This window comes from Mesoplodon mirus, assembly GCF_964341445.2.
Source record: "Mesoplodon mirus genome assembly, chromosome: 10".
Classification (NCBI taxonomy): Eukaryota; Metazoa; Chordata; class Mammalia; order Artiodactyla; family Ziphiidae; genus Mesoplodon; species Mesoplodon mirus.
Window position 1 is genome coordinate 67,699,809 of NC_138986.1, and position 24,195 is coordinate 67,724,003.

The 24,195-nt window shown below is 40.0% G+C and overlaps 1 protein-coding gene and 1 pseudogene across 3 annotated transcripts; one reads left to right on the plus strand and one right to left on the minus strand.

The window, feature by feature from the left end:
- Window positions 1–3,264: 3,264 nt before the first annotated feature.
- On the minus strand, window positions 3,265–3,876 carry LOC309811288 (high mobility group protein B3-like; annotated as a pseudogene). Its single transcript has one exon. The product of its transcript is annotated as a high mobility group protein B3-like (transcript).
- A 2,798-nt stretch (window positions 3,877–6,674) lies between these two features.
- Window positions 6,675–23,459, plus strand: SRSF12 (serine and arginine rich splicing factor 12). 2 transcript variants are annotated; one of them, XM_082633763.1, is made up of 5 exons: window positions 6,675–6,845; window positions 15,537–15,647; window positions 16,495–16,606; window positions 16,782–16,923; window positions 23,001–23,459. In XM_082633763.1, exons 4-5 carry the CDS (start codon window positions 16,793–16,795, stop codon window positions 23,368–23,370), a joined length of 501 nt encoding a protein of 166 aa, XP_082489889.1. In that variant the 5' UTR covers window positions 6,675–6,845; window positions 15,537–15,647; window positions 16,495–16,606; window positions 16,782–16,792; the 3' UTR covers window positions 23,371–23,459. The 2 variants fall into 2 exon arrangements, with proteins under 2 accessions (XP_082489889.1, XP_082489888.1); XM_082633762.1 differs by lacking the exon at window positions 15,537–15,647 and adding an exon at window positions 15,070–15,174 and having other exon boundaries at window positions 6,681–6,845; window positions 16,503–16,606.
- Window positions 23,460–24,195: the final 736 nt, after the last annotated feature.

Sequence of the window (24,195 nt, forward strand, 5' to 3'; positions counted from 1 at the left end):
GGATGTAATATACAGCATAAGGATATGGTCAATAATACTGTAATAACTTTGGGGATAGATGATTATTAGACTTATTGTGATCACTTCATAATGTATGTAAATGTGAAATCACTATGTAGTACACCTGAAACTAACATAATGTACATCAACTAAACTTTAAATAAATAAATAAATAAATAAATAAATAAATATATATATATATATATATATATATATATATATATATATACACATATAAAGCAAAAAGCAAAATACATTGTTTGTTCTTATAAACCAGCCTTGGTATCTCTTGATTATCTGTGGTTATTAGAAATAGAGGTAGCCTTAAATTTTAAACTTTACAAATAAGCTGGAAACAGTCATTTTCTCCTTTCACACTCCTTCCCAAAAAATCTATAGATGAAACTGAGAGGGTAGTGTTTCTCTTGTTTACCATTTGGAATAGATGCTCCAGAGTGACAAAAAGGGAAGAGATAGCCGGCTGAGTGTGTGAAGGTAGGTGGAAAATGAGGGGGAAATCATAAGCGCTTAGATTCTAAATGACAACAAGTGTGTTGCCAGCAGTTTCCCCAGAGACAGGGCTTAGGAGTAAAGTTTCAAACATTAGAAATAAATTTGTATGTGCCTCTATTTTAAATATAACTTACAGATGACCGATCTTAAAGATTTGTCCACTAAGACAAGTTTTAACAAGTTGAAAAAAGATTTTGAATTTTTCTTGCTATATGCTTTATGGAACTGTGATTTCAGTGGAGAGGTTTACAATCTGTTTACTTTTGTAAAGTGAGCTAAAGAAATGACATTATTTAAATGAGAAATAACCTTATCTGTTTTCCTAAAATAATTTTCCAATCGAAGTCTCTCTCTTATAAGGAAAAACCAAGAAGCATTAGATTGTAACATTTAATTACTTATTTATTTTTATGGAGGTTTAACTGATATAACATTGTGTACATTTAAGGTGTACAACATATTGGTTTGATACATTTATATATTGCAACATGATTACAATTTGCTAACACTTCTATTTACATCACATAATTATTATTTCTTTTTTGTGGTGAGGATAAAGTGTAATTTTGAAACTGTATTATTATTATTATTTTATTTATTTATTTTTGGCCTCACCCCACGGCTTGCAGGATGTTAGTTGCCTGACCAGGGATTGAACCCTAGCCCTCGGTGGTGAAAGCACAGGGTCTTAACCACTGGACTGCCAGGGAATTCCCATTAAAACTGTATTAAATGGAAAGGACATAGTAGTTGCTGCAAAGAACAATACATTCAACTGTGCTGTACAACAGGGTCTATAGTTATGAAATAATTATCAGGTTTTGCCAGTGGTATACTCCTTGGGAATTCTCTGGCAATTTAGAGAGAACATTAACTCCCCCAAGCCTGTAGGGTACCATTTAATGCCTTAAAGCAATGATTCTTAAAGTGATACTTCTACTAAATGCACCTAGCTAAATTCTAGGACTTAGGGTAAATATTAATATGTTTGTGAACCTGGTGACAGTCAGGGTAATTAGTCTTGACCTAAGCCTTTTTTCTCTGCATCTTTAAGAGTACCCCAAAATGCCAACGGAAGGGTAAAGCACAGCTGCATCGGTCACTCATGGCAACTGGTTTAAGGACCTGGTCAAGATGCTGGCACAGCCTAGACCTGTGTAACATTCTTCAGTTGTCCATGCCTGGTAACGGTCCTCCTCCAGCCTTCCAACTAGAAAGCAGTTTACTTATGCTTCTTTACACTCCGTTGCCTCGAATCAGACTTAGAAATAGGAAGAGTGTACATGTCATGCAATATAAAGAATTAGGGACTTCCCTGGTTGGCGCAGTGGATGAGACTCTGTGCTCCCAATGCAGGGGGCAAGGGTTCGATCCCTGGTCAGGGAACTAGATCCCACATGCGTGCTGCAGCTAAGAGTTTGCATGCTGCAACTAAGGAGCCCGCCTGCCACAACTAAGACCTGGCACAGCCAAATAAAGAATTAGGGTTCCATAACTTATTTATTTTATTATTTTAAATTAAAATTGTATACATCTAAGGTATACAACATGATAATTTGATATACGCACATAGTGAAATGATTCCCACAGTCAAGCTAATTAATATATCCATCTCCTCACATAGTTACCATGTCCATAACTTATTTTATTTTATTTATTTATTTTAAATGTAATACTGTTTATTTAACTTCAAAAACATTTCAGCATTCTAAACATACCAAAAAAAGTAACAGAATGTTGCAGGTCATGTTTAGTACAGAAGGTTCTTGAACTTTCATCAATGCAGTGGCTCTTGGCTTTGCTGACAATGAAGAGTTCTATGGTTTGTTTAAAAAACAAACAGTTTAAAACTACCGCACTTCAACTAAAAAGGATCCAAAACACTTCTCATGCCAACTGACACCCCCCACCCCTTTTCCACAGCTAAGAATGGCAGCGGGATGTTGTGTCTCTATATACAGAAACAAGACAACCTGAAGCTAAATGGATGCCCACTGCAGTGTCCACAGGTCCAGCCCCACAGTGCATGCCCTGAGCTACGGCCCCTCCGGAAGGCATCACTCCTACAGCCTCCACGCCAGCAAGGAGCATCAAGAGTGTGTTTTGGTTGCTTTGTTCTTTTTACAAACTATAGATATGTACAGTTGAGAACTCAGGATTCCTAGCCAATGACCATAGAGTTAACACACCACCTCACAAATTTAAAAAAAAAAAAGAAAATGCCAGAAACATCTTTAAATGCCTTGTCACACAACAGCAAGGTGCACAGCGTGAGGAGGACATGAGAGCCTTTTCATTTTAAAAATGTTTGGAAATATGTACAACTTTGATACAGTTTCCAGGTGCTCCAGACACCCATGGCCACTTCATGTAAACCATTGACAATTGCTAGAGCACTTTGAAAGACAACGATATGATCATGATCCAATTGGGTAATTCAATCTAATGAGGGCAACAGACACGTCTGGGGCGAGAGGTGTGTCAATCACGGCGCTCCCTACTCTAAGGTATTCACAAGGAGACAGATCAACAATTTTTTTTTTTTTTGCGGTACGTGGGCCTCTCACGGTTGTGGCCTCTCCCGCTGCGGAGCACAGGCTCTGGACGCGCAGGCTCAGCGGCCATGGCTCACGGGCCCAGCTGCTCTGCGGCATGGGGGATCTTCCCGGACCGGGGCACGAACCCGTGTCCCCTGCATCGGCAGGCAGACTCTCAACCACTGTACCACCAGGGAAGCCCTCAACAGTTTTTTTATTCATCCTCCTCCTCCTCCTCTTTGTCCTTGTCTTCTTCATCTTCCTCTTCCACCTTTTTCGGGCAACTTTAGCAGGACCCTTGGCGCCATCAAACTTCCCTTTAGACTTATAGTCTGAGACATCCTTCTCATATTTCTCCTTCAGCTTTGCTGCCTTGTTGATATATGGCTGCTTCTCGCTGTCACTTAAGTTATGCCACATCTCGCCCAACTTCTTTGCCACATCTCCAATAGAGATGCCAGGGTTTGTAGATTTGATCTTGGGGCGGAATTCGGAACAGAACAGGAAAAATCCAGACGGTGGCCTCCGGGGGCATTCAGGTCCTTCTTCTTCTTGCCTCCCTTAGCTGGTCCGTAATCCTTCATTTCCCGATCATAGCGCACTTTATCTGCCTTTGCCATTTCATCAAATTTAGACTTCTCTTTCCCAGACATTGTCTTCTACCTCTCAGAGCACTTCTTGGAAAATTCTGCAAAATTGACAGGGACCTCAGGGTTTTTCTTCTTATGTTCCTCTCTGCACATCTGCACAAAGAAGGCATAAGTAGACATCTTGCCCTTTGGTTTCTTGGGTCACCTTTAGCCATCTTGACTGTATTGTTCGCTAGTCTGGGCAGCACAGGGCATGACGTGTGGCTCCGTGCTCCACAGCTGTGCGATCCATAACATTTTAAATCAATTCCAGCTACATTTAAGGTTCAAGTTTCTAATTGAACCTCCTTCCACAGTTTAAGTCCCTTTCCTCAAACACTTCTATCAATAGGAACAGGAAAAAACCTACCTAGTCACTAAGTCTTTTCAGATATGCCAATAAAAGCTTTTTTCAAACTGTAAAGAGCTTTGTAGGTTTTTTCCAATTATAAAAAGTATTTTAAAAATAATATGACAGGGGCTTCTCTGGTGGCACAGTGGTTAAGAATCCGCCTGCCAATGCAGGGTTAATCCCTGGTCCGGGAAGATCCCACATGCCATGGAGCAACTAAGCCCACACGCCACAACTACTGAACCTGCTCTCTAGAGCCTGTGAGCCACAACTACTGAGCCCTCGCGCCTAGAGCCCGTGCTCCACAACAAGAGAAGCCACTGCAATGAGAAGCCCACTCACCACAACTAGAGAAAGCCCGAATGCAGCAACGAAAACCCAGTGCAGCCAAAAATAAATAAGTTAATTAAAATAAATTAATCTGACAGTACCAAAGGTATGAAGAAAGTGAAACTCAGAGTGTAATGCCTCCACCTAGAAACAATTCTATTTATAAATGAACATACCAATACACATGTTTTTAACTAAATAGGTTCATGGTTTACATAGAGTCTACTGAATTTTTACCCCACCTAATATGTCGGGGGGGAGGTTTATTAATAACTCTCACCTCCTCCCAAGTCTCTTTTCTCTGCAAGGTCAGTGTAGTGGGTTGAATGGTGGCCTCTGAAAAGACATGACCAAGTCCTGATCTTATTTAGAAAAAGGGTCTTTTCAGATACAATTAAGGATCTTGAGATGAGATCATCTTGGATTACCTGGGTGGGCCCTAAATCCAATGATAAGTGTCCTGGGACTTCCCTGGCAGTCCAGTGGTTAAGACTCCACACTACCACTGCAGGGGGCTCGGGTTTGAGCCCTGGTGGGGGAACTAAGATCCCGCATGCCACGTGGCACAGCCAAAAAAAAAAACAAAAAAATTACAAGTGTCCTCGTAAGACAAAGAGGAGAAAGCCGCATGAAGACGGAAGCAGAGATCGGAGGCACCAGGGACCAGAAGAAGCAAGGAAGGATCCCCCCGAGTGACTTTGGAGGGAGTGTGGCCCTGCCAACACCTTGACTTCAGACTTCTGGCCCCCTGAACTGTGAGAGAATACATTTCTGTCAGCTTAAACTACTGAGTTTGTGGTAATTTGTTCCAAGAGCCCTAGCAAACCCATATAGTCAGCATTCCAAACTTTCCTATCATACACCCAGCCTGCTCGCCAGCCTCATTTTCCTGTTCTCCAGCTTGACGCTCCTGTTTGCCTCCTTTCATTTCTTGTATTGCCTCAAAGCCTTTGCACATTCTGTTCCAGTGCATGGATTGCTCCTCTTCATTCTTCAAATATTTCTTCAAGACTCCTCAGGGAAAAGTTCAGTGACCCTCTAGGCCTGCTCGCCAAGCCCCATAAGGTAACCTTCTAGCAGCATGTAGCTCTTTTCATAGCCCTTAGCCTAGTTTGTGTGTTTATTAGTGCCATAATTCGAGACTGCCTCCTCTGCCGAACTGTAAGCTTCCTGAGAATGGGGGCCCTCCCCCACCCCTTATATTCCCAGGCCAGGCCTGAGCTTGCTGTGCCATAGCAATCACTTTTTGAATGAATGGCCACTATTCCAGAAGCATTTGCCGACCTTGGTAAACTCTCACAGCCTTTGAGACCGCTGTGGGCTAGGTAGGGTGACCATATTATTTACCCTCCAAAAGCGACCACTTCTGAGAATGAAAAGGGGTGCTACTAACAATTACAAGTCACCTGGCTACAGTCCTGGTAACAGGCTGTACTGACCACAGGAGCAAATGTGAAGGCAGGAGGATAACCAGAAGGGGATGGATATGACATTTTGGAGAGACGGGGAGAGGATAATTTAAATTTGCTTAATTGCCTCTGCATTTTCATTGATTTCTTCTACACCATGTATGCATTTGTTCGTTCTTTTATTGTCTGGTCTTCACTCAAGGATGTAAGCTCTATGAGGACTGGGACTTGGCCTCTTGTTCGTTGCTCTAAAACGCACCTAAAATAGTTCCTGGTGCATAGCAGGTGCTCAATAAACTCTTGAATGAATGTACTCAGAGCTGAACGGCGTACCCTAAATGAATAATGGATGAAGAATCAAACCTCATAAAAAAAATCCTCCCAGTTTGAAAGCCTAAAGAGTCTCAACACTAAAGGGGACAGGAGGCGGAACAATTGCCAAGGTCTTGGGCTGAGGATGCAAGAATGAAGGCCCCAGCGGCCAAGCGGCTGTTGCGCGATTGAACTCAGCCTTCACCCCGCCTACCCCACCCCCGTAACACCCTCTCTCCGGAAGCTCTCTAGCCCCCGGCTCATCCACTTCAGCCCGTACAACCGCTCTGGTCCCTGCCCTCCTGTTACACTCTGACCCCAGTCGTCTCCTCCCCGAATCCCATTTGACTCCGGGACCCCCGCGCGACCCCCTCTCCTGATCCCCTCAACCCCTGGCCTCCTGCACCGCCCCCTTCTCAGACGCCTTGGAATCCCGGCACGCCGCGTCGCCCCCTCCCCGCGCCCCGCTCGGCGTCGGCACCGCCCCCGCCCCCGCCCCCGCGAGGTCCGCACCGACTGACTCGCGCCGCACAGCGCTTCCCCCGCGCCCGCCTCTGCGGCTGCGCGCTGGCGGGGCCGAGGCGGATGGGAGGGGGTCGCGCCGGGGGCCGGCGGAGCTGCTTTGGCTGCGGCGGCAGCAGGAGACGGAGCGAGCCCGGCGGCCACGGGCAGACCCGGAGGGAACGGAGGAAGCGGTCATGTCTCGCTACACGAGGCCCCCCAACACCTCCCTGTTCGTCAGGAACGTCGCGGACGCCACCAGGTGAGTGGCGGTGCCGCCGCAGGTTGGGGCGCGGGGGAGGGGCAGGTAACGGCCGCGGGGCGGAGCCCGGCGGCGGCCCGCGGGTCTGCCTAGCACCTCCCCGCCGGCCGGGCCGGGGCGCTCCGCGGAGGAGCCCTTCCCGGGGCCGGCGGGAGCCCTCGGGCTACTCGGGGCCTGGGCGGGACTCGCGCCTCCGCCCTCCCGGCCGGCGTTCCGCCGCGGCCCCGCTTCCGGGCCCCGTCGCTCTTGACCGCCCCCGGCACCTGGGCGGCGGGCCGGTACCCATCTCCACCGCGAGAACCGGCGGAGCGCCGGCTGACCCTTGCCCGGGAGCCGGTCCCTCCCCGCCTCTGGCCCTGAGTGTTCCTCGGGTGGGTGCCTGCGTCTCGCCCCTTTGTCGCCGAACCGGGATAAAGCCGCGCATCTTACCTTCTAAATGGGAAGGAATTGGGGATGGTGAGAACGCGTTACGGAATAATGCGTACCTTGGGCCTTATGATTCCCTTTGCCTGTAGTCGGTAGTCTGGTCTACTTACAGGTGGTGCTGGTTAAATTTTATTCGTTGCACAGTTTTATACTATATACAAAGGATAACTCCAGTGAATGAGATTTCTGTGTTTTTCTTGAAAGTTCTGAGTGCAATATAAACACCCATCATAACGGTTTGGATAGACTTCCCTGGTCGGTTCTGATGCACTCAAACCACCCGCCCCTCTTTGGAGAATTCTGTCTACATAGTACCTGAACATAGATGTTAAGGAATGACTTCTTATAACAGTGTCTTTCTCCCTTAATAGGGGCCAGAAGGAATGCCGGGGCGGGTGGACATTTTAATAAATGTCTAAAATAATAGACATTTTCGTATCACTGGGCTTGCTTAATTTACTCTACAGCCCCCCATCCCAAACTTTATAAGTATGCAGGATTATCTTACTGTACATAAGGGAAAGCTGCAAGTCAGCGTGTTAATGACTTACCTGGGGCTTCACAGCTGGAAACATACTGGAGCGCTTGACTCCAGAGCCATCAGGAGTAATCATCATAATTTACCTTTGAGAAGTAAATGTTAGGGCTTTTTAAAAAATTTGATCCCTGCTATTGTATATATGTGTCACAACTGTAAACTGTGAATTAATATACTTTAACATCCTAAAGATGCCTGTGTTTACATTTCTTCTCTCAACCTGTTTAATCAATATATTACATAGAAAAGAAGCAAAATTTATAACTTGGGTAAGGTTAAAACAGTTCCCACAGTTAAACAGACCACTTGAATACTGAATAAGATCAAGCCTCTCCAGTGTGCCTACAAAAAAATGAAAGGTTTCCAATTCTAATGGCCACAGGGGCCAGCCAGGGTAATATGAATGAGTGAAGGTGTCACGTTAAGGGACAGTAGGATGGTATGGACCCTGGCAAATGAAAAAGAACATGTGCCATCTTAAGGGGACAGTGACTGCTACGAAGCTTCAGCTGATAACTGCTGTATAGACATTTGGACTGGTTTTAAATGTTTTAAACATTGTGTAGGCCAAATAAAACATATACGCATGTGACACATGACCTCTGATCTAGATAATCAAGACTGATAATTGAGATTTATTGATTTTCTTTTCCATTTTTTTCACGACTTTCTATCACTGCCACTAGGGGACAATCAAAATCTAGGAGGTTTGTATTAATGAAATTATAATAATCGCTAACATCTGTTGAGTACTCACTGTATACCAGGCACTGTACTAAAAACTGTACTATGTTATCTTATTAAATTTTCAGTAACCTTATATAACAGATAAGAATCTGAGCTTTAGAGACATTAAGAATCTTTCCTAAGACTGCACAGCTGTTGAGTAATGTTATGAAAGTAGAATCATCACATGTAACCTTAATTAATAGTTTTTTTGTACAAGGTGGCATATAGTGTAAGTTAACTAGCAATATGACACCTAGACACATTTTATTTATTTATTTATTTATTTATAATTAATTTTATTTTTGGCTGAGTTGGGTCTTTGTTGCTGCACGTGGGCTTTCTCTAGTTGAGGCGAGCAGGAGCTACTCTTCGTTGCAGTGCGTGGGCCTCTCTCATTGCAGTGGCTTCTCTTGTTGCGGAGCACAGGCTCTAGGCACATGGGCTTCAGTAGTTGTGGAACGTGGGCTACAGTAGTTGTGGCTCGCAGGCTCAGTAGTTGTGGTGTGTGGGCTTAGTTGCTCTGCGGCATGTGGGATCTTCCCGGACCAGGGTTCGAACCCGTGTCCCCTGTATTGGCAGGCGGATTCTTAACCACTGTGCCACCAGGGAAGCCCCCTAGACACGTTTTAAATTAGCTTTAACATTTGGTATGCTTATAAAGAAAATCATTGAGATATATGTTAAAACAAACAGGGTATAAAATTATAAATACAGTTTGATTTCAATTACATAAAAAATGAAGGGAAAATCTATATATATTATAGAAAAAGGATCCCTTTGAGTGGTTTTCTTTATCTTGTTTTCATATTTTATTTAATGTTAGTTTTATAACAAAGCCAAATTTTATTTTAAATGTTTCTTTGAAGTGGCCATTTTAATACATATGGTAAAGCACAAGACATTAAAACACATTATAGGTTAGCATTAAATTTGTTAGGAATGAAATTGAGCACAAGAACTAAAGAAAGATTTTTAAATTTTATAATTTGTGTTATGTTTCTTTTCACTGGTGAAGTAAGATGTGGACCAGGAAGAATATTAATTTTAAATCTTGGCATTTTGTGTACAGTAATCTTTTTAATGTCAGATATAGTTTTCTATTGGAACAAAGTAATGTCGAAATCTCAAAACATTCCCATTTTGATGCTTACCATCAGGGGAGCACCCATTAAGTACTTCTTTTGGATATACTTAGTAGCATTCTTTGGTTACAGTGTGTATGAGGCTACATTAATATTGATATCAGTGGTCATGTAGAAAAAGCATTAAACAAAATCCAGCAAGATTCATGATAAAAAGTCTCAGCAAACTAGGAAGAGAAGGGAACTTTCTCAGCTTAATAAAGGACATCTGTGAAAAACATATAGCTAATAACATAATGATGAAACTGAATGCTTTCCTCTTACAAGACAAGGATGTCCACTCTCACAACCTCTATTCAGCATTTTATTGCAGGTCCTAACCAATGCAACAAGGCAAGAAAAAAAAAGACATAAAAATTATAAAGGTAAAAGTAAAACCTGTCCCTATTCTTAGGTGACATGTTTGTTTACATAAAGCTATAGTAACTAGTAATGAGTTTCAGTGAGTTATTAGGATATGAGGTAAACTTAGTGAAAATTCTATTTCTGTATACTAACAGCAAACAAATAATGAAAATATTTTTTAAATTCCATTTATCTTAGTATTAAAAAACATACTTAGGTGGGACTTCCCTGGTGGCGCAGTGGTTGGGAGTCTGCCTGCCAGTGCGGGGGACACGAGTTTGATCCCAGGTCTGGGGGGATCCCACATGCCGCGGAGCAACTGGGCCCCTGTGCCACAACTGCTGAGCCTGCGCTCTAGAGCCCACGAGCTATGGTTGTTGAGCCCATGTGCCACAACTACTGAAGCCCGTGTGCCTAGAGCAACGACAAGCCACTGTGATGAGAGGCCCGCGCACTGCAGTGAGGAGTGGCCCCCGCTCGCCGCAACTAGAGGGCCTGCACGCAGCAACGAAGATCCAATGATGAAGACCCAATGCAGCCATAAATAAATAAATAAATAAATTTTAAAAACACATAAAAACATAGGAATAAGTTTCACAAAAAAACATGTAAAAACCTTTGCATTGAAGACGACTATAACATGTTGCCAAGAGAGACCAAAGACCAACATAAATTGATAGATATACTTTGTTCTTAGATTGGAAGATGAAATTTTATTAAGTTATCAATTCAGTCCCAATTGATTATATTATAGATTCAAGGCACTCCTGATCAAATGCTTTTAAAAAAATAGAAACTAACAAGTTAATTCTAAAATATATTAATATGCAAAGGATCTAGAATAGCCAAAATAATTTTGAAAAAGGTCACTGAAGCTGGAAGATTTATACTACCTGACTTAAAGATTTACTGAAAAGTTACAGTACTCAAAACAGTTTGATATTGGCCTCAGGATAGACAAATATATCAGTAGAACAGAATAGAGGGTCCATAAATAACCCATACACATAGAGTCATTTGATTTTTGACAAAGGCACTAAAGCCATTAGAGAAAGGAAAGTCTTTCCAACAGATGGTGCTGTAGCAACTGGATGTATGTACTAATTATATGAAAAAAATGTGCTGCAGCCTGTACTTCACGTAATTTGAACTGGATCATCAATTGAAATGTAAAAGATGAAACTGTAAAGCTTGTAGGAGAATATCTTCATGACTTGGGGATAGGCAGAGATTTCTTATAGGACAAAGAAAGTAATTACCATAAAAGAAAAAGGAATATGGATAAATTAGATTTCTCCAGAATGAAAATTTCTGTTCATTAAAAAATAGCATTAAGAAAGTAAATAGGCAAGCCAAAGACTTGGAGAAAATATTCACAAAACATATATCTTACAAAGGACTTTTTCTCAGAATAATAATGAACTTTTACAACTCAATACTAAAAAAGACAAATGTTATTATTCAAAATGGGCAAAAAACTCAGACACTTTCAAGAGAAAAATATCCGAATGTCCCTTTAGCACATGAAAAAGTGCTCAGCATCATTTGTTGTTGCAGAAATGCAAATTAAAACCACAGTGAGATTCCACTTAACATCCACTTGAATGGCTAAAATTAAAAAGACTGACAATACCAAGTGTTGACAAAGGTTGGCACAACTGAAACTTACATGTTGGTGGTGGCAGTATAAAATGGTGCAACCACTTTGCAGAACGGTTTGGCTTTTTCATAGAAATTAAATATTTACATCCTCTTTAAAAACCCAGAAATTCTGCCCCTAGAATAAATGACCCATAAGCATGTAAAGATGTTGCACCTCACTGGTGTTTAGGTAAATTAAAATTCAAATAATGAGATATGCATTCACTTTATATCCTTCAGAATGGCAAGGAGTAAAAGATGTTAGTGAGGAATTGGATGCTTAGAAATTCTGATGCATGTCTTGAGGAGTTTAAGTTGATTTGGCTACTTTGGAGAACATGTAATGAAGCTGAAGATATTTGTACTCTCCAACCCAAGAGAACTCTGAAGAGCTCTAGGAAGCACATGCATCATAATGTGCGCTCTAACACAGTTTGCACTTTAAAAAAGAAGCATTTTAAAATGTTCATCCACAGAAAGATATATGAATAAATTGTGGTTTATTCATAACCATACCAATACAGAGTTAAAATGAGTGAACTAGAGCTTCATGGAGAAATCTCAAGGGAGGAGAAGGAAAGGTGCAGAATTTTACAAATAGTTTGATATCATTTATGTGCATTTGCAGTAGAAATACAAAGTTATGCAGAGGAATGAGGAACACCAACGGTTGTTTCTGAGGTAGGAGGATGTAATATTTCTTAAAAAATACTAAAAATTACAGCAAATAGGGTAAGTGTTGAGATATAATAAATCTTGTTGGTAGATATATGGGTGTTTGTTTTATTGTCTCTGTACATTTCTGAATGTCAAAATAGATCACACCAAAAATGCAAAAATAAGTGAAAACAAAACAACAGCTCACAGGTGAGGGAGTGGAGACAATGAAAGAGAACCAGCTCTTTTGAGGCTTGTTCCTTCAGACTTCTGGGATTCTAAGCCTCTGTGACACACACACTGCTCCAGCCTCTTTTATGTTATCCAGGATCCTCTTCTGTCAGCCGCTCACACTTGGTTAATGGAATTGGTTGCCTCCTAAGACATTTATTTGAATACTAGCTTTGTTACTGGCTGTGTGTACCTCTGGGCAAGGTGACTGCTCTCACTCCGTCTCCTTGACTATTAAATGGTAACACTGTGTTCTTTGCTCGTTAATACAGCAAATGCATACTGAGCGCCTACTGTGTGGCAAGCAACTATGCTAGGTACTGAGATACACTAGTGAAGACACCTGCTTCAGAAGCGATTCTCAATCCTGAGCCTCAGAATTGCCTAGGAAACCTTTAAAAACTTTAAACATAACTGGGGCTCACCATGGGAAGCATGAATTAGGTCAAGGATTAATGCATCAGGCTGGAATGCCTGTTTCTATAATATCTCCTTTGATTGCAATATTCAGGAATGGTTGAGAATCTTTACCCTGTAGTCTGTGTTTTATGCGAGCAGCAGTTGTGTTTTTCTTGTTCTCTACCATATTCCTAGAGCCTGGCCCATAGTACATATTCAGTAAGTATTTGTTGAATGAATAAACAAAAGAAAAAAGACATTGTCACTGTCCTCTAAATCTAAAGTTAATAGTCTCTCAGGGAAGGCAGACAATTAAACATGTTATAGTGAGTATTAAATGAAATAAATATAATAAATAATAAAAATATAATAAAGTTTGCCTGGTATATAGTGGCTACTTAGTCAGTGTTAGTTGAATCTTTATGTAATAACTCCTAAATCCAATCTCTAGCACTAATCACTGACTTCTAGTCTTGAAAAGAAAATAACTAATATAATTCATATAATCACCGTTTTCGGTTGCTTCAGAATTCTTACGGATGTTCCACCATCACCTCAGATTTTGGCATTTCTAACCCTGAAAGTTTCTTCTATTGCCTCTCCTCCCTCTCCTATTGAACTGTCTTTTCCAGCTATCTAATTTTTATCATGGACACCATCTTTCTTCCACCTGCCCAAGTTAGAAGCTTTGCAGTCATCTTAGGGTCTTTTTTCTACACACTATGTTTTGAACTGCTCTTACATCTTCTGAGCCGTGTTTTGTGCTCATAGCTTGATTTTGAATCTCTAAGATCTCCACGAGGCAGCGGGGTGGAGTGGTTACGAACCCAGATTAGTGCCAGACTGGGGGAGTTTGCTTTCAGCTCTGTCGCTTGCTGGCTCCGTGACCTTGGGTGAGTTCACTTGTTTGTGCCCTCATCTGTAAACATCTGTAAACATCTGTTGTTATGGGAATTTATAAATGCATTATAACTGTCAGCTATTAATGCTAAGTATTTTATCTCTGCAGTTAAATTGTAGCTCCATGAAGACAAATATTATGCCATGTATTTCTTTGGTGTCCCCTCTTTAGTACCTATCACAGTAGAAAGCATATAAGTGACTCAAAAATACTTGTCAAATTTGAGATTATGGTAGTTATTTTTGCTTTATGTTTACTAGTAAAGCAACCATTTTTCTTTAAAGCCTGAGAAATAATTTTAGGGTTTCTTTAGAATCTAATTCTTGCTATCTGAAAACAATGAACATAAAATGTGAAATTATAGTGGGATGAATGTGTTCTTAATGAAAGAGTTAATACAACTCTCTATATATTGACAATTGAAAAGTCTTGTAATAGGAGTAACTTTCAGAAGTGGATATGCTATATATAAAATAGGTAACCAACAAGGACCTATTGTATAGCACAGGGAACTGTACTCAATATTTTGTAATAACCTATAAAGGAAAAGAATCTGAAAAGGAATGTGATTATATACACACACACACATATATATACACACTCTGAATCATTGTGCTATACATCTGAAACTAACACAATATTGTAAATCAACTGTACTTCAATTAAATTTTAAAAAAAGCAGGGCTTCCCTGGTGGTGCAGTGGTTGAGAGTCCGCCTGCCGATGCAGGGGACACGGGTTCGTGCCCTGGTCCGGGAAGGTCCCACATGCCGCGGAGCGGCTGGGCCCGTGAGCCATGGCCGCTGAGCCTGCGCGTCCAGGGCCTGTGCTCCGCAATGGGAGAGGCCACAACAGCGAGAGGCCCGCGTACCACAAAAAAAAAAAGAAGAAAGAAAGAAAGAAAAAAAAAAGTGGATGTCCTGGGTTAGTGTTTCCTCTACCTGACTAAGCATAAAAGCCCACCTAGACTGCTTGTAAAAATACAGACTTCCAGATGTCATGAATCAAAATCTCCAAAAATGAGACCTGAGAATTTGTTGTTTTCTTTATTTTTTCCTTCTTTGCTAAATCCTGGGTGATTCCTGTGAAAGACAATTTTAGATAATGCTAGTCCAGATAATACACTTTCTTTTGAAGGTTTCAACTGGATTTCTGTAGGCAAAATATTTTAATCCAGCTATTCATATTTCTTTACCTTATTTCTAAAACACTTCAGGCCTGAGGACTTGCGCCGTGAGTTTGGTCGATATGGCCCTATAGTAGACGTTTACATTCCACTTGACTTCTACACCCGCCGCCCGAGAGGATTTGCTTATGTTCAATATCCTTTATTTTACTGTGTGCATGTGAATAGACTACATACATGTGCATATACATATATGTACTCAGGAGTATATTTTATGAGATTAATATTGCCTAATTAAATGTGTTTATTTCTTTATCTCAGAAAATCTAAAGCAGTCCACAGTAGCTGGCAAGCGCCCCTCAGTTTGAACCAACCTGTTAGCTAGAATCCAAGCATAAACCGAGCAGGCGAGACAAAAGGCACCTAAAGTTCAAGCATCAAGGAGTAAAGAGGGAGGGTGGACACAGATATAAAGACCTGGAAGAGGGGAAGTCTTTATCAAGCAAAAGACAAAGCCAACACCAGGTTGAGACTTCGGCTTTCCTACATTTACTCAGAGTTCCAGAATCAAAGCCAAGTCTGATGTTGTTGGTTCTGCGTCTCTTATAAAGTCCATCTTGCAAGCCCTAAAGAATAAAGGTCAAGGTTCAAGATCAAGTGACATTGAGGTAATTGCCAAAGTCTCATTTTGTATTGCATTACTTGAGCTTTTTCTGTTTTCTATTTTTTAAGAAGTTAAACCAGCAACAACCTCCTGAAATACAACTATTTAGTCGTTTTATATAATTTGTTGCCATTTATTTAGGTTTAATATATAATTTATATAGATAAGGGAGTTTAGTGGGGTATTAGGAATCAATATATGTAATTCCAGATGTTTGCAGATTGTTTATATATTTCTTTTATAATCATATCCCAAATAATAAAAACATAGAGGTATTTTAAAGCAGTAGGTTCAAAGTTAAATATCATTTTTAAAGAACCAAATCAGTTTTGAATATATGTTTTAGCTCACTTATATGTGTGCACTTTTGTTTATAAGTAATTTCTCCTAAATTAATTTAAAAAGCCTTTTAATGAAAGAGTAATTTTAATTTCAGAATAAAGATTTCTGCATGCTGATTTTTTTTCAGTGAAAAACCTCATAAATCTTTTACCTAACAGAAGGGAGTGAGTCCTAAACAGTTTATTTGATAATACTAGCCAATGTTGGACTTATCTTTTTCTCATAACATGTTTCTAATTATACATGCATACTACAGCTACACTGATGTATACATTAAAAATATAGAGATTTGTTTCTGTTCTTTTTATTTTTAGATTCACTTTTCTGAATCATAATGGGGCATTTGTTTTGATAATAAGTGACATTTTTTTCTGCTTATTCATATTACATTAGAGATGTGAGCTTAATAACTTGAGCTTGTTTTTCCTAATAATTTCATGTCACATGTAAATAATTCTTTCAAAATAATATTTTTATTTGATATCTGATGTTCAAAGTGTCCTTAACAGCTAGCCATATTTGAAGATGTTCGTGATGCTGAAGATGCTCTTTATAACCTCAATAGAAAGTGGGTATGTGGCCGTCAGATTGAAATACAGTTTGCACAAGGTGATCGCAAAAGTAAGTGTGACTAAATAGTGGATCTTGTTTATTTAGCAGAATGATTTTCAGCAATGACAGATTTTTTAAATTTAAAATTCTTTCAGAAAATACTATTCGAGTAGTTTATTTATTGAGTGGTTATTTATTGAGGTTTTCAGGTAATTAATTATAAATCTTGAACTTCATATTCTAGCACCAGGCCAAATGAAATCAAAAGAACGTCACCCTTGTTCTCCAAGTGATCATAGGAGATCAAGAAGCCCCAGCCAAAGGAGAACTCGAAGTAGGAGTTCTTCATGGGGAAGAAATAGGAGGCGGTCTGATAGCCTTAAAGAGTGAGTACAAAATACAAGGGGATTGAAAACTTAATTTTCTTAATTTTAAAATGGAAAACATTTTAAAGAGTTTTCAAAAACAGGCCACCAGAATCATTTTATTTAATATACATAAAGAATCAACTTTTGTAGAAGGATATGCTCTTCTCTATTTGTCATGTATTGTTATTTTAACTTGGGTTTATTAGATACCTTCCAGTTTTCATTTCATGACAGACTTAACTTTAACCTTTTTAGTAGAAAGATAATATATACTGAGGAAGACACAAAAAATTAAAAAGTGTATACTTGGGCTTCCCTGGTGGCGCAGTGGTTGAGAGTCCGCCTGCCGATGCAGGGGACATGGGTTCGTGCCCCGGTCCAGGAAGATCCCACATGCCGTGGAGCGGCTGGGCCCGTGAGCCATGGCCGCTGAGCCTGCGCGTCCGGATCCTGTGCTCCGCAACGGGAGAGGCCACAACAGTGAGAGGCCCGCGTACTGCAAAAAAAAAAAAAAAAAGTGTATACTTGACAAATAAAATGAGGATTTAAAAAAAATAAAATTTTCCTAAATGAACCCCCAGATTAAGAATCTTGAAGTCTTATGATTAAAACCTCATAGAAATACAGTGTAATCACTGTGAAAGGAAGTTGACTAAAGTTAATGTAAATCAGTATATTTATAAAAGGCAAATTATTTTCAAGAATAGATTCCAAGTATGGTAGTATTGTAGGACGAAGACATAAAAATGGTAGATTTTTCAGAAAAATATATTTGCAGGTTATCTATTTTGCCTGCTAGGAGTTTGTTTCTGTTAGAATAATAGTAAATCACAATGGAAATTAATTACTTGGTGAAGCTATTTAAGTAGTAACTGAAATTGTACTAGCATGCCTAAATTCCTAAACACTTAGGCACTATTTATCTTGAGTTTTTTTTTTTTTTTTTTTTTTTTTTTTTTGCGTTACGCGGGCCTCTCACTGTTGTAGCCTCTCCCGTTGCGGAGCACAGGCTCCGGACGTGCAGGCCCAGCGGCCATGGCCCACGGGCCCAGCCGCTCCGCGGCACGTGGGATCTTCCCGGACCGGGGCACGAACCCGCGTCCCCTGCATCGGCAGGCGGACTCCCAACCACTGCGCCACCAGGGAAGCCCCTATCTTGAGTTTTAATGCTGTGATTTTTTTCATAGGCATGTAGAATTTTAAGGTGAATTCTGTCCTTGAAGAATGATCAGCGTTTACACTAGTATCCTCTTTCTATGAGTAATAAGAGTTGGCTCTCCTGGGGACTTCCCTGGTAGTCCAGTGGTTAAGACTGCGCTTCCACTGCAGGGGGCGAGGATTTGATCCCTGGTTGGGGAACTAAGATCCCACATGCTGAGCTGTGCAGCCAAAAACAAGAAAGAAAGAAAGAAAGAGTTGGCTTTCCTGGGCCATATGTTGTACCCCTACGCTGTCCCATGACGACATAGCCTCAAATCAAAAATGATCTGCAGAACCGCTCGCTTTCACTCCAGTCCTTCCATTCCTCAACTCCAGGAGCCTAGACGAGGAAAAGCCCAACATAGGGTATATGTACCAGAGCTAGACAGAGAATCTTTGCCCCAAGTCCCTAGTTCTAAAAACAAGACTGTGAAGTGGCCTGGCTCCAGTCCCTCCAGCCAAGTGGAAAGGAAAGATAGGAAGAGAGAAATATCCAAGAATCTTGATTACTAGAAAATGTGGCCTCTTCAGAGCCCTAGAATCTTACATGTCAGCTCAGTCCCTCTCCTTGGGTATGAATTAAATGCTTTGATTTTGGCTCATTCTGAGGGAGGCATGCAAGTAGGAGGAAGCCTTAAGCTCCTTTTATAAGCCAGAAGAACCCAGATCAGGATTGAGCCATCACCAAGATTGGTAAAGAAATATTTAGGAACAGTCATACTGTGTTCTGGAATTTGATTCTTTTTATCACACTTTGATAGTGTAAGAATATAAACCTCCCTTGTGTCTGTGGAGAATAATCCATTTCGTTCCGTGGCTAAGGGAGAGCCATTTTCCTACTGATGGATTATTTGAGATTTTGACACTGATATACTCAAATACAAGTTATATTTATAGAACCTAAAATGTGGGAACAAATTAAGAAATTTTACCTGCCATGTGTATAGGAAAGTCACACCAGTGCCAGCGGTACTGCTTCTGGCGTCACGAAGGACATGAATAGTAAGAAAGTGATGTTCAGCAGTTCACGGTACTATAAATGAATGGATGGTTAATAAACCAAAACTCAAAGTAGACGTAATATGGTACCTGAAGCAGCACTGCCCGAATTCACTGAATGATATCTACTGACCTTGGTGGAAAAGACTTGGTTTGTAAAAGAAAAGGAAAATATTGCCCATCTGATTCATGAAGAATATAAGCGAAATTTCCCAATGCGTTAGAGCCTTGATTAACCAGAACATTCACGGCATTTTCTGCCTTCTAGTGGCAGTGTACTACTTGGCTGGAGAAAAAACAAAAAAGAAGTCTGTCAGTTCTCCCAGTCATCATGGAGTATCAGGAATAGAAAGAACGGGGACTCCCTGGTGGTACAGTGGTTAAGACTCCGCACTTCCCCTGCAGGGGACCTTGGGTTTGATCCCTGATCGGGGAACTGCATGCAGAGCGTCCAAAAAAAAAAAAACAGAAAAAAGAAAAAAACACATTTTCTTGCAAGACAATGCTGTTCTGCTCTGTTCTAGTTGTAAGACCGTTGCTGAACCTCTTTGACCTCAGTGTTTTTTATTTGTAAAGTTGTATTATAGAGAATGCAAATCTTACCCAGCTTTTAAGTTTCATAAGGATCAGATTGTATGTGTGTGTGTGTGTATGGGTCAGCATATAGATAAGTCTAACATGTACTATAAATATATTCAATGTATGTGTTGTATTACCTTAGGTAAAAAGAGGTCACTGCTTTTGCCTTTAGTGGATGTGGGAAAAAACTAGTTTGCTGCTATCATTAGACTGTGAACTCTTTGTGGAGCAAGGACTTTTGTCTTAATGCTTACTATCCCTAGCATTTATCAGTAGTCCCTTACTCAGATATTCCATAACTCTTTGTTAAATTTGTGTCAGTGAATGTATATATACTCCTAAATATTCCTGAAGAATGTTAAAATGGCCCCTAGTCCAAATATAGCATCCATTTTTTTTAAGTTTTATTGAAGTGTAGTTGATTTACAGTGTTCTGTTAGTTTCAGGTGTACAGCAGAGTGATTCATTTATATATATATATATATTCTTTTTCAGATTCTTTTCCCTTATAGGTTATTACAAAATATTGAGTGTAGTTCCCTGTGCTATACAGTAGGTCCTTGTTGGTTATCTATTTTATATGTAGTAGTGTTTATATGCATCCTTTTTTTTCTTAAGTTAGAATTTTTTTTTCCCAAGGACAATTTTCCCAGTTTGTTTTCTACAACTATCTACAATAGGAATGAAACAATTTCTAAAAAATTGTGCTTTTAAAAAAATAAAAATAAAATAAAAGACTGTGCTTTATTCTAAAATATATTCTACATCAATATGTTTATACTTTCCAGTGCTCTTTGTTCCTTCCTGTAGTTCCATGCTTCTACCTGGGATTATTTTGCTTCATCTTGAAGCATTTTTACCGTTTCTTAGAGTACAAGTCTAATGGCAGTGAATTCTCTCAGTTTGTCTGAAAACATCTTCATTTTATATTCTTTTTTTTTTTTTTTTCCCGGTACGCGGGCCTCTCACCGCTGTGGCCTCTCCCGTTGCGGAGCACAGGCTCCGGACGCGCAGGCTCAGCGGCCATGGCTCACGGGCCCAGCCGCTCCGTGGCATGTGGGATCCTCCCGGACCGGGGCACAAACCCGTGTCCCCTGCATCGGCAGGCGGACTCAACCACTGCGCCACCAGGGAAGCCCTATATTCATTTTTGAAAGATATTTTTGCTGAAGATAGAGTTACAAGTTGGCAGGAAGTTTTTTTTCTTTCTTTAATAATGTCATTCCATTGTTCTGATATCCACAGTCAGTCTTAATGTTGCTCCGTTGAAGGTAATGTGTCTACTGTTCTCTAGCAGATTTTCAGATTTTTCTCTGACTTTGGTTTTCAGCAATTTCACTGTGACATGCCCAGCATAGGTTTCTTCGTATTTATTCTACCTGAGGTTTACTGAGTTCCTTGAAATTCTGAGTTATTATGCCTTTCATTAGTTTTGGAAAATTCTAGGCCATCATCTCTTCAAACATTTCTTGTACCTTATTCAATTTTTCCCTTAGGCCACGTGAGTATGTACCAAATAACTCTTATGCTCTGTTCTGGATTTCTTAAAATTTCTTTTCTCATTGTGTTTCACTATAATATTTTTCTAATAACCAGTTTGCTATTTCTTACTTCTGCTATATCTAGACTGCTATTAAATCCATCTAATGACTTTTTTAAGTTCGAGTATCACGTTGTTGGTTCTAAAATGTCCATTTGATTCTTTTTATAGATTCCAGTATTGTTTAAATTCCCCAACTTTTTTATTTCTTTGTCGTTTCCTCTTCTTTTCTTTTTTTTTTTTTGTATTTTTTGGGCTGTGCCGCGTGGCTTGTGGGGTCTTAGTTCCTTGACCAGGGATCAAAGCTGGGCCCTCTGAAGTGGAAGCTCAGAGTCCTAACCACTGGAATGCCAGGGAATTCCCTTATTTTCTTGAACATATTAATCATAGTAATTTAAAAAACTATTTTCTGAATAATGCCAATATCCAAATGATTTTGGGTCTCTTTGTCTTTTATTTTCCTTAGCTTTTAGTCATTTTTGTCTGTTTTTCACATACCTCATAATCTTTTATTGGATGTTGGACATTACTGTTGAAAGATTATAGAGGTTTTGGATGATACGATTCTCCAAAGAAAGCTGTTTTCTTCTAGCAGGCAGAGGGTTGGCAGATCACCTTGACCCTGTCAAGGTTTGGTTTGAGGCACTGTTAAGGCTGATCCATTTCAGCTTTACACTTACTCCTAGGGCATGACTCTTAACCTGGAGGATGAGGCCCTTCTGACTTCCTAATTGAAAGCCTGCGTTGTCACTCAGGCTCCTTGACCTTTTGGGGGCTTGAATTCCAGCCCCTCTCACCATCAACTCTGTATCTGAGAAAATCAGCTAAGTTCTTTTTTTTTTTAACATCTTTATTGGAGTATAGTTGCTTTACAGTGGTGTGTTTCTGCTTTATAACAAAGTAAATCAGCTGTGCATATACATATATCCCCATATCCCCTCCCTCTTGCTCAGCTAAGTTCTTAAATCTTCCAGCTGCTGTTTTCTGCTGACCTCTTAGGGTCTCATCCTGTGCATGTGCAACTTGGAAGATGGCCAGCAACCTGAGGAGAACTTGTAGGCAGATCTTAGGGGGTGGTGGTTGCCTGCGGTGTCCTCAAGTCTGGAATTTTCGTCTCTCCAGTCCTAGCCATTTTCGTGGCCCTGAATTCTAACTCTGTCTCTGCAGCTTTGTCCAGTAGCTGTTTTCTAGTTGGGCTCAAGTCTGCCGTGCTGGCATTTGGAAAATGGTCTTAGGAAAAGAGCCATGGCTTATAACCCCTCGAGTTCTGCTTGTGTTGGTAATTCTCCAGTGCCTTTTAACAGTTGTTTTATAAATGTTGTCTAGCTTTTTTATATAGCTCTTTTCTATGGGAAGATTAGTCTAGAACAAGCTGCTCTGTCATGGCAAGATTCAGAAGTCCTCCATCTAGGTTTTTGTCTTTTTAAACATTCGATAAGCTTTAAATATTTTCTTTCTTTTTTTCCCCTTCAGATTTTCTAACCTCTTAGGATTATGTAACCCTGACTAAATATGCAAAATAAATATATTTTTCAGAACTGGCTCATAAGATATATTGATATCTAGCAAAGTCAAAATCTTTTGGTCAGATATTACAAACTTGTACTTATGTTTGAACCAGAGCATGCATGATAAAATTAGAGTTGTTTCTTTTAGCTTATCCAATAAAAACATAACTAATGTTATGTAAAGTATATAAGTTTCTGAAAGTGTTGTTTCCTAACCTATTAACTATTTTTGTGTGAAATATATACTCTGATATTATGGATGTTTGCAGGTCCCGACACAGGCGATTTTCTTACAGCCAGTCTAAATCTCGCTCCAAATCACTACCAAGGCGATCTACCTCAGCAAGGCAGTCAAGAACCCCAAGAAGGAATTCTGGTTCTAGAGGACGGTCAAGGTCCAAGTCCTTGCAAAAAAGGTCCAAGTCGATAGGAAAATCACAATCAAGCTCACCTCAAAAGCAGACTAGCTCAGGAACAAAATCAAGATCACATGGAAGACATTCTGACTCCATAGCAAGATCCCCATGTAAATCTCCCAAAGGGTATACCAATTCTGAAACTAAAGCACAAACAGCAAAACACTCTCATTTTCGATCGCATTCCAGATCTCGGAGTTACCGTCATAAAAACAGTTGGTGAACAGCAACAGAAGAGTGCTACGTGGTATTTAATATGTTATTAAACCTCTTGTTATGTTAAATAAAAATGCTTCAAGGCTTACAGAAAAAGTGAGTTGATATTAGTTACTTTGGGCATGTGCAAGAGATAAAATCTCTCTAGCTTGGGTTAAGATTTGGTCTTGATTTAAGGGCCCATACCACAAATTATGATGTGAGTAATGTCCCATCTTATGGACCATTTTTTGTTTACATTGTGGCAGAAGGGTACTTCTCAAAGGAAATGGTTAAAATGGAACTAATCTGGACAATCAGACTTGGATGTTAAGTATTAATAATACTAATAACTTTTACAAAAGTATTTTTTACTTTAAAGCACTTTTCTTTCATGTAAAAAGTAGTTATAACTGTATAATAGCATAGGGCAAACTTAAGACTATTTGACATCTTACGTCTCCTTTTTGTTTTCTCTTTAAACTTGGGCCAATTCCTGATGGATATTAGTTCATATTACAAAATTCTGACATTTCTATAAGTGGAGTTTATAGAGAGATCAAGCGTTCAAAAGATACATTCCTGAGCTCAAAAAAGGTTTTATTTTTACTGAGTGGAACAGTATAGATAAGTTGACATTAAATTGCATCCTATACCATATTTATTCACTTCAGAAATGTCGAAACGTTATAAAAATTCTGAATTTTGAATGGTTTGAGACTAAAAATGATGTGCAACACTCATAGTCCAAAAAATTCATATCAAGCCTTACACATTTGAAGAGTGGTACATTTTGTATAAAAATCATACTTTATACCACTAATTCTGCATACCTACTTTTCATCTACTGCTT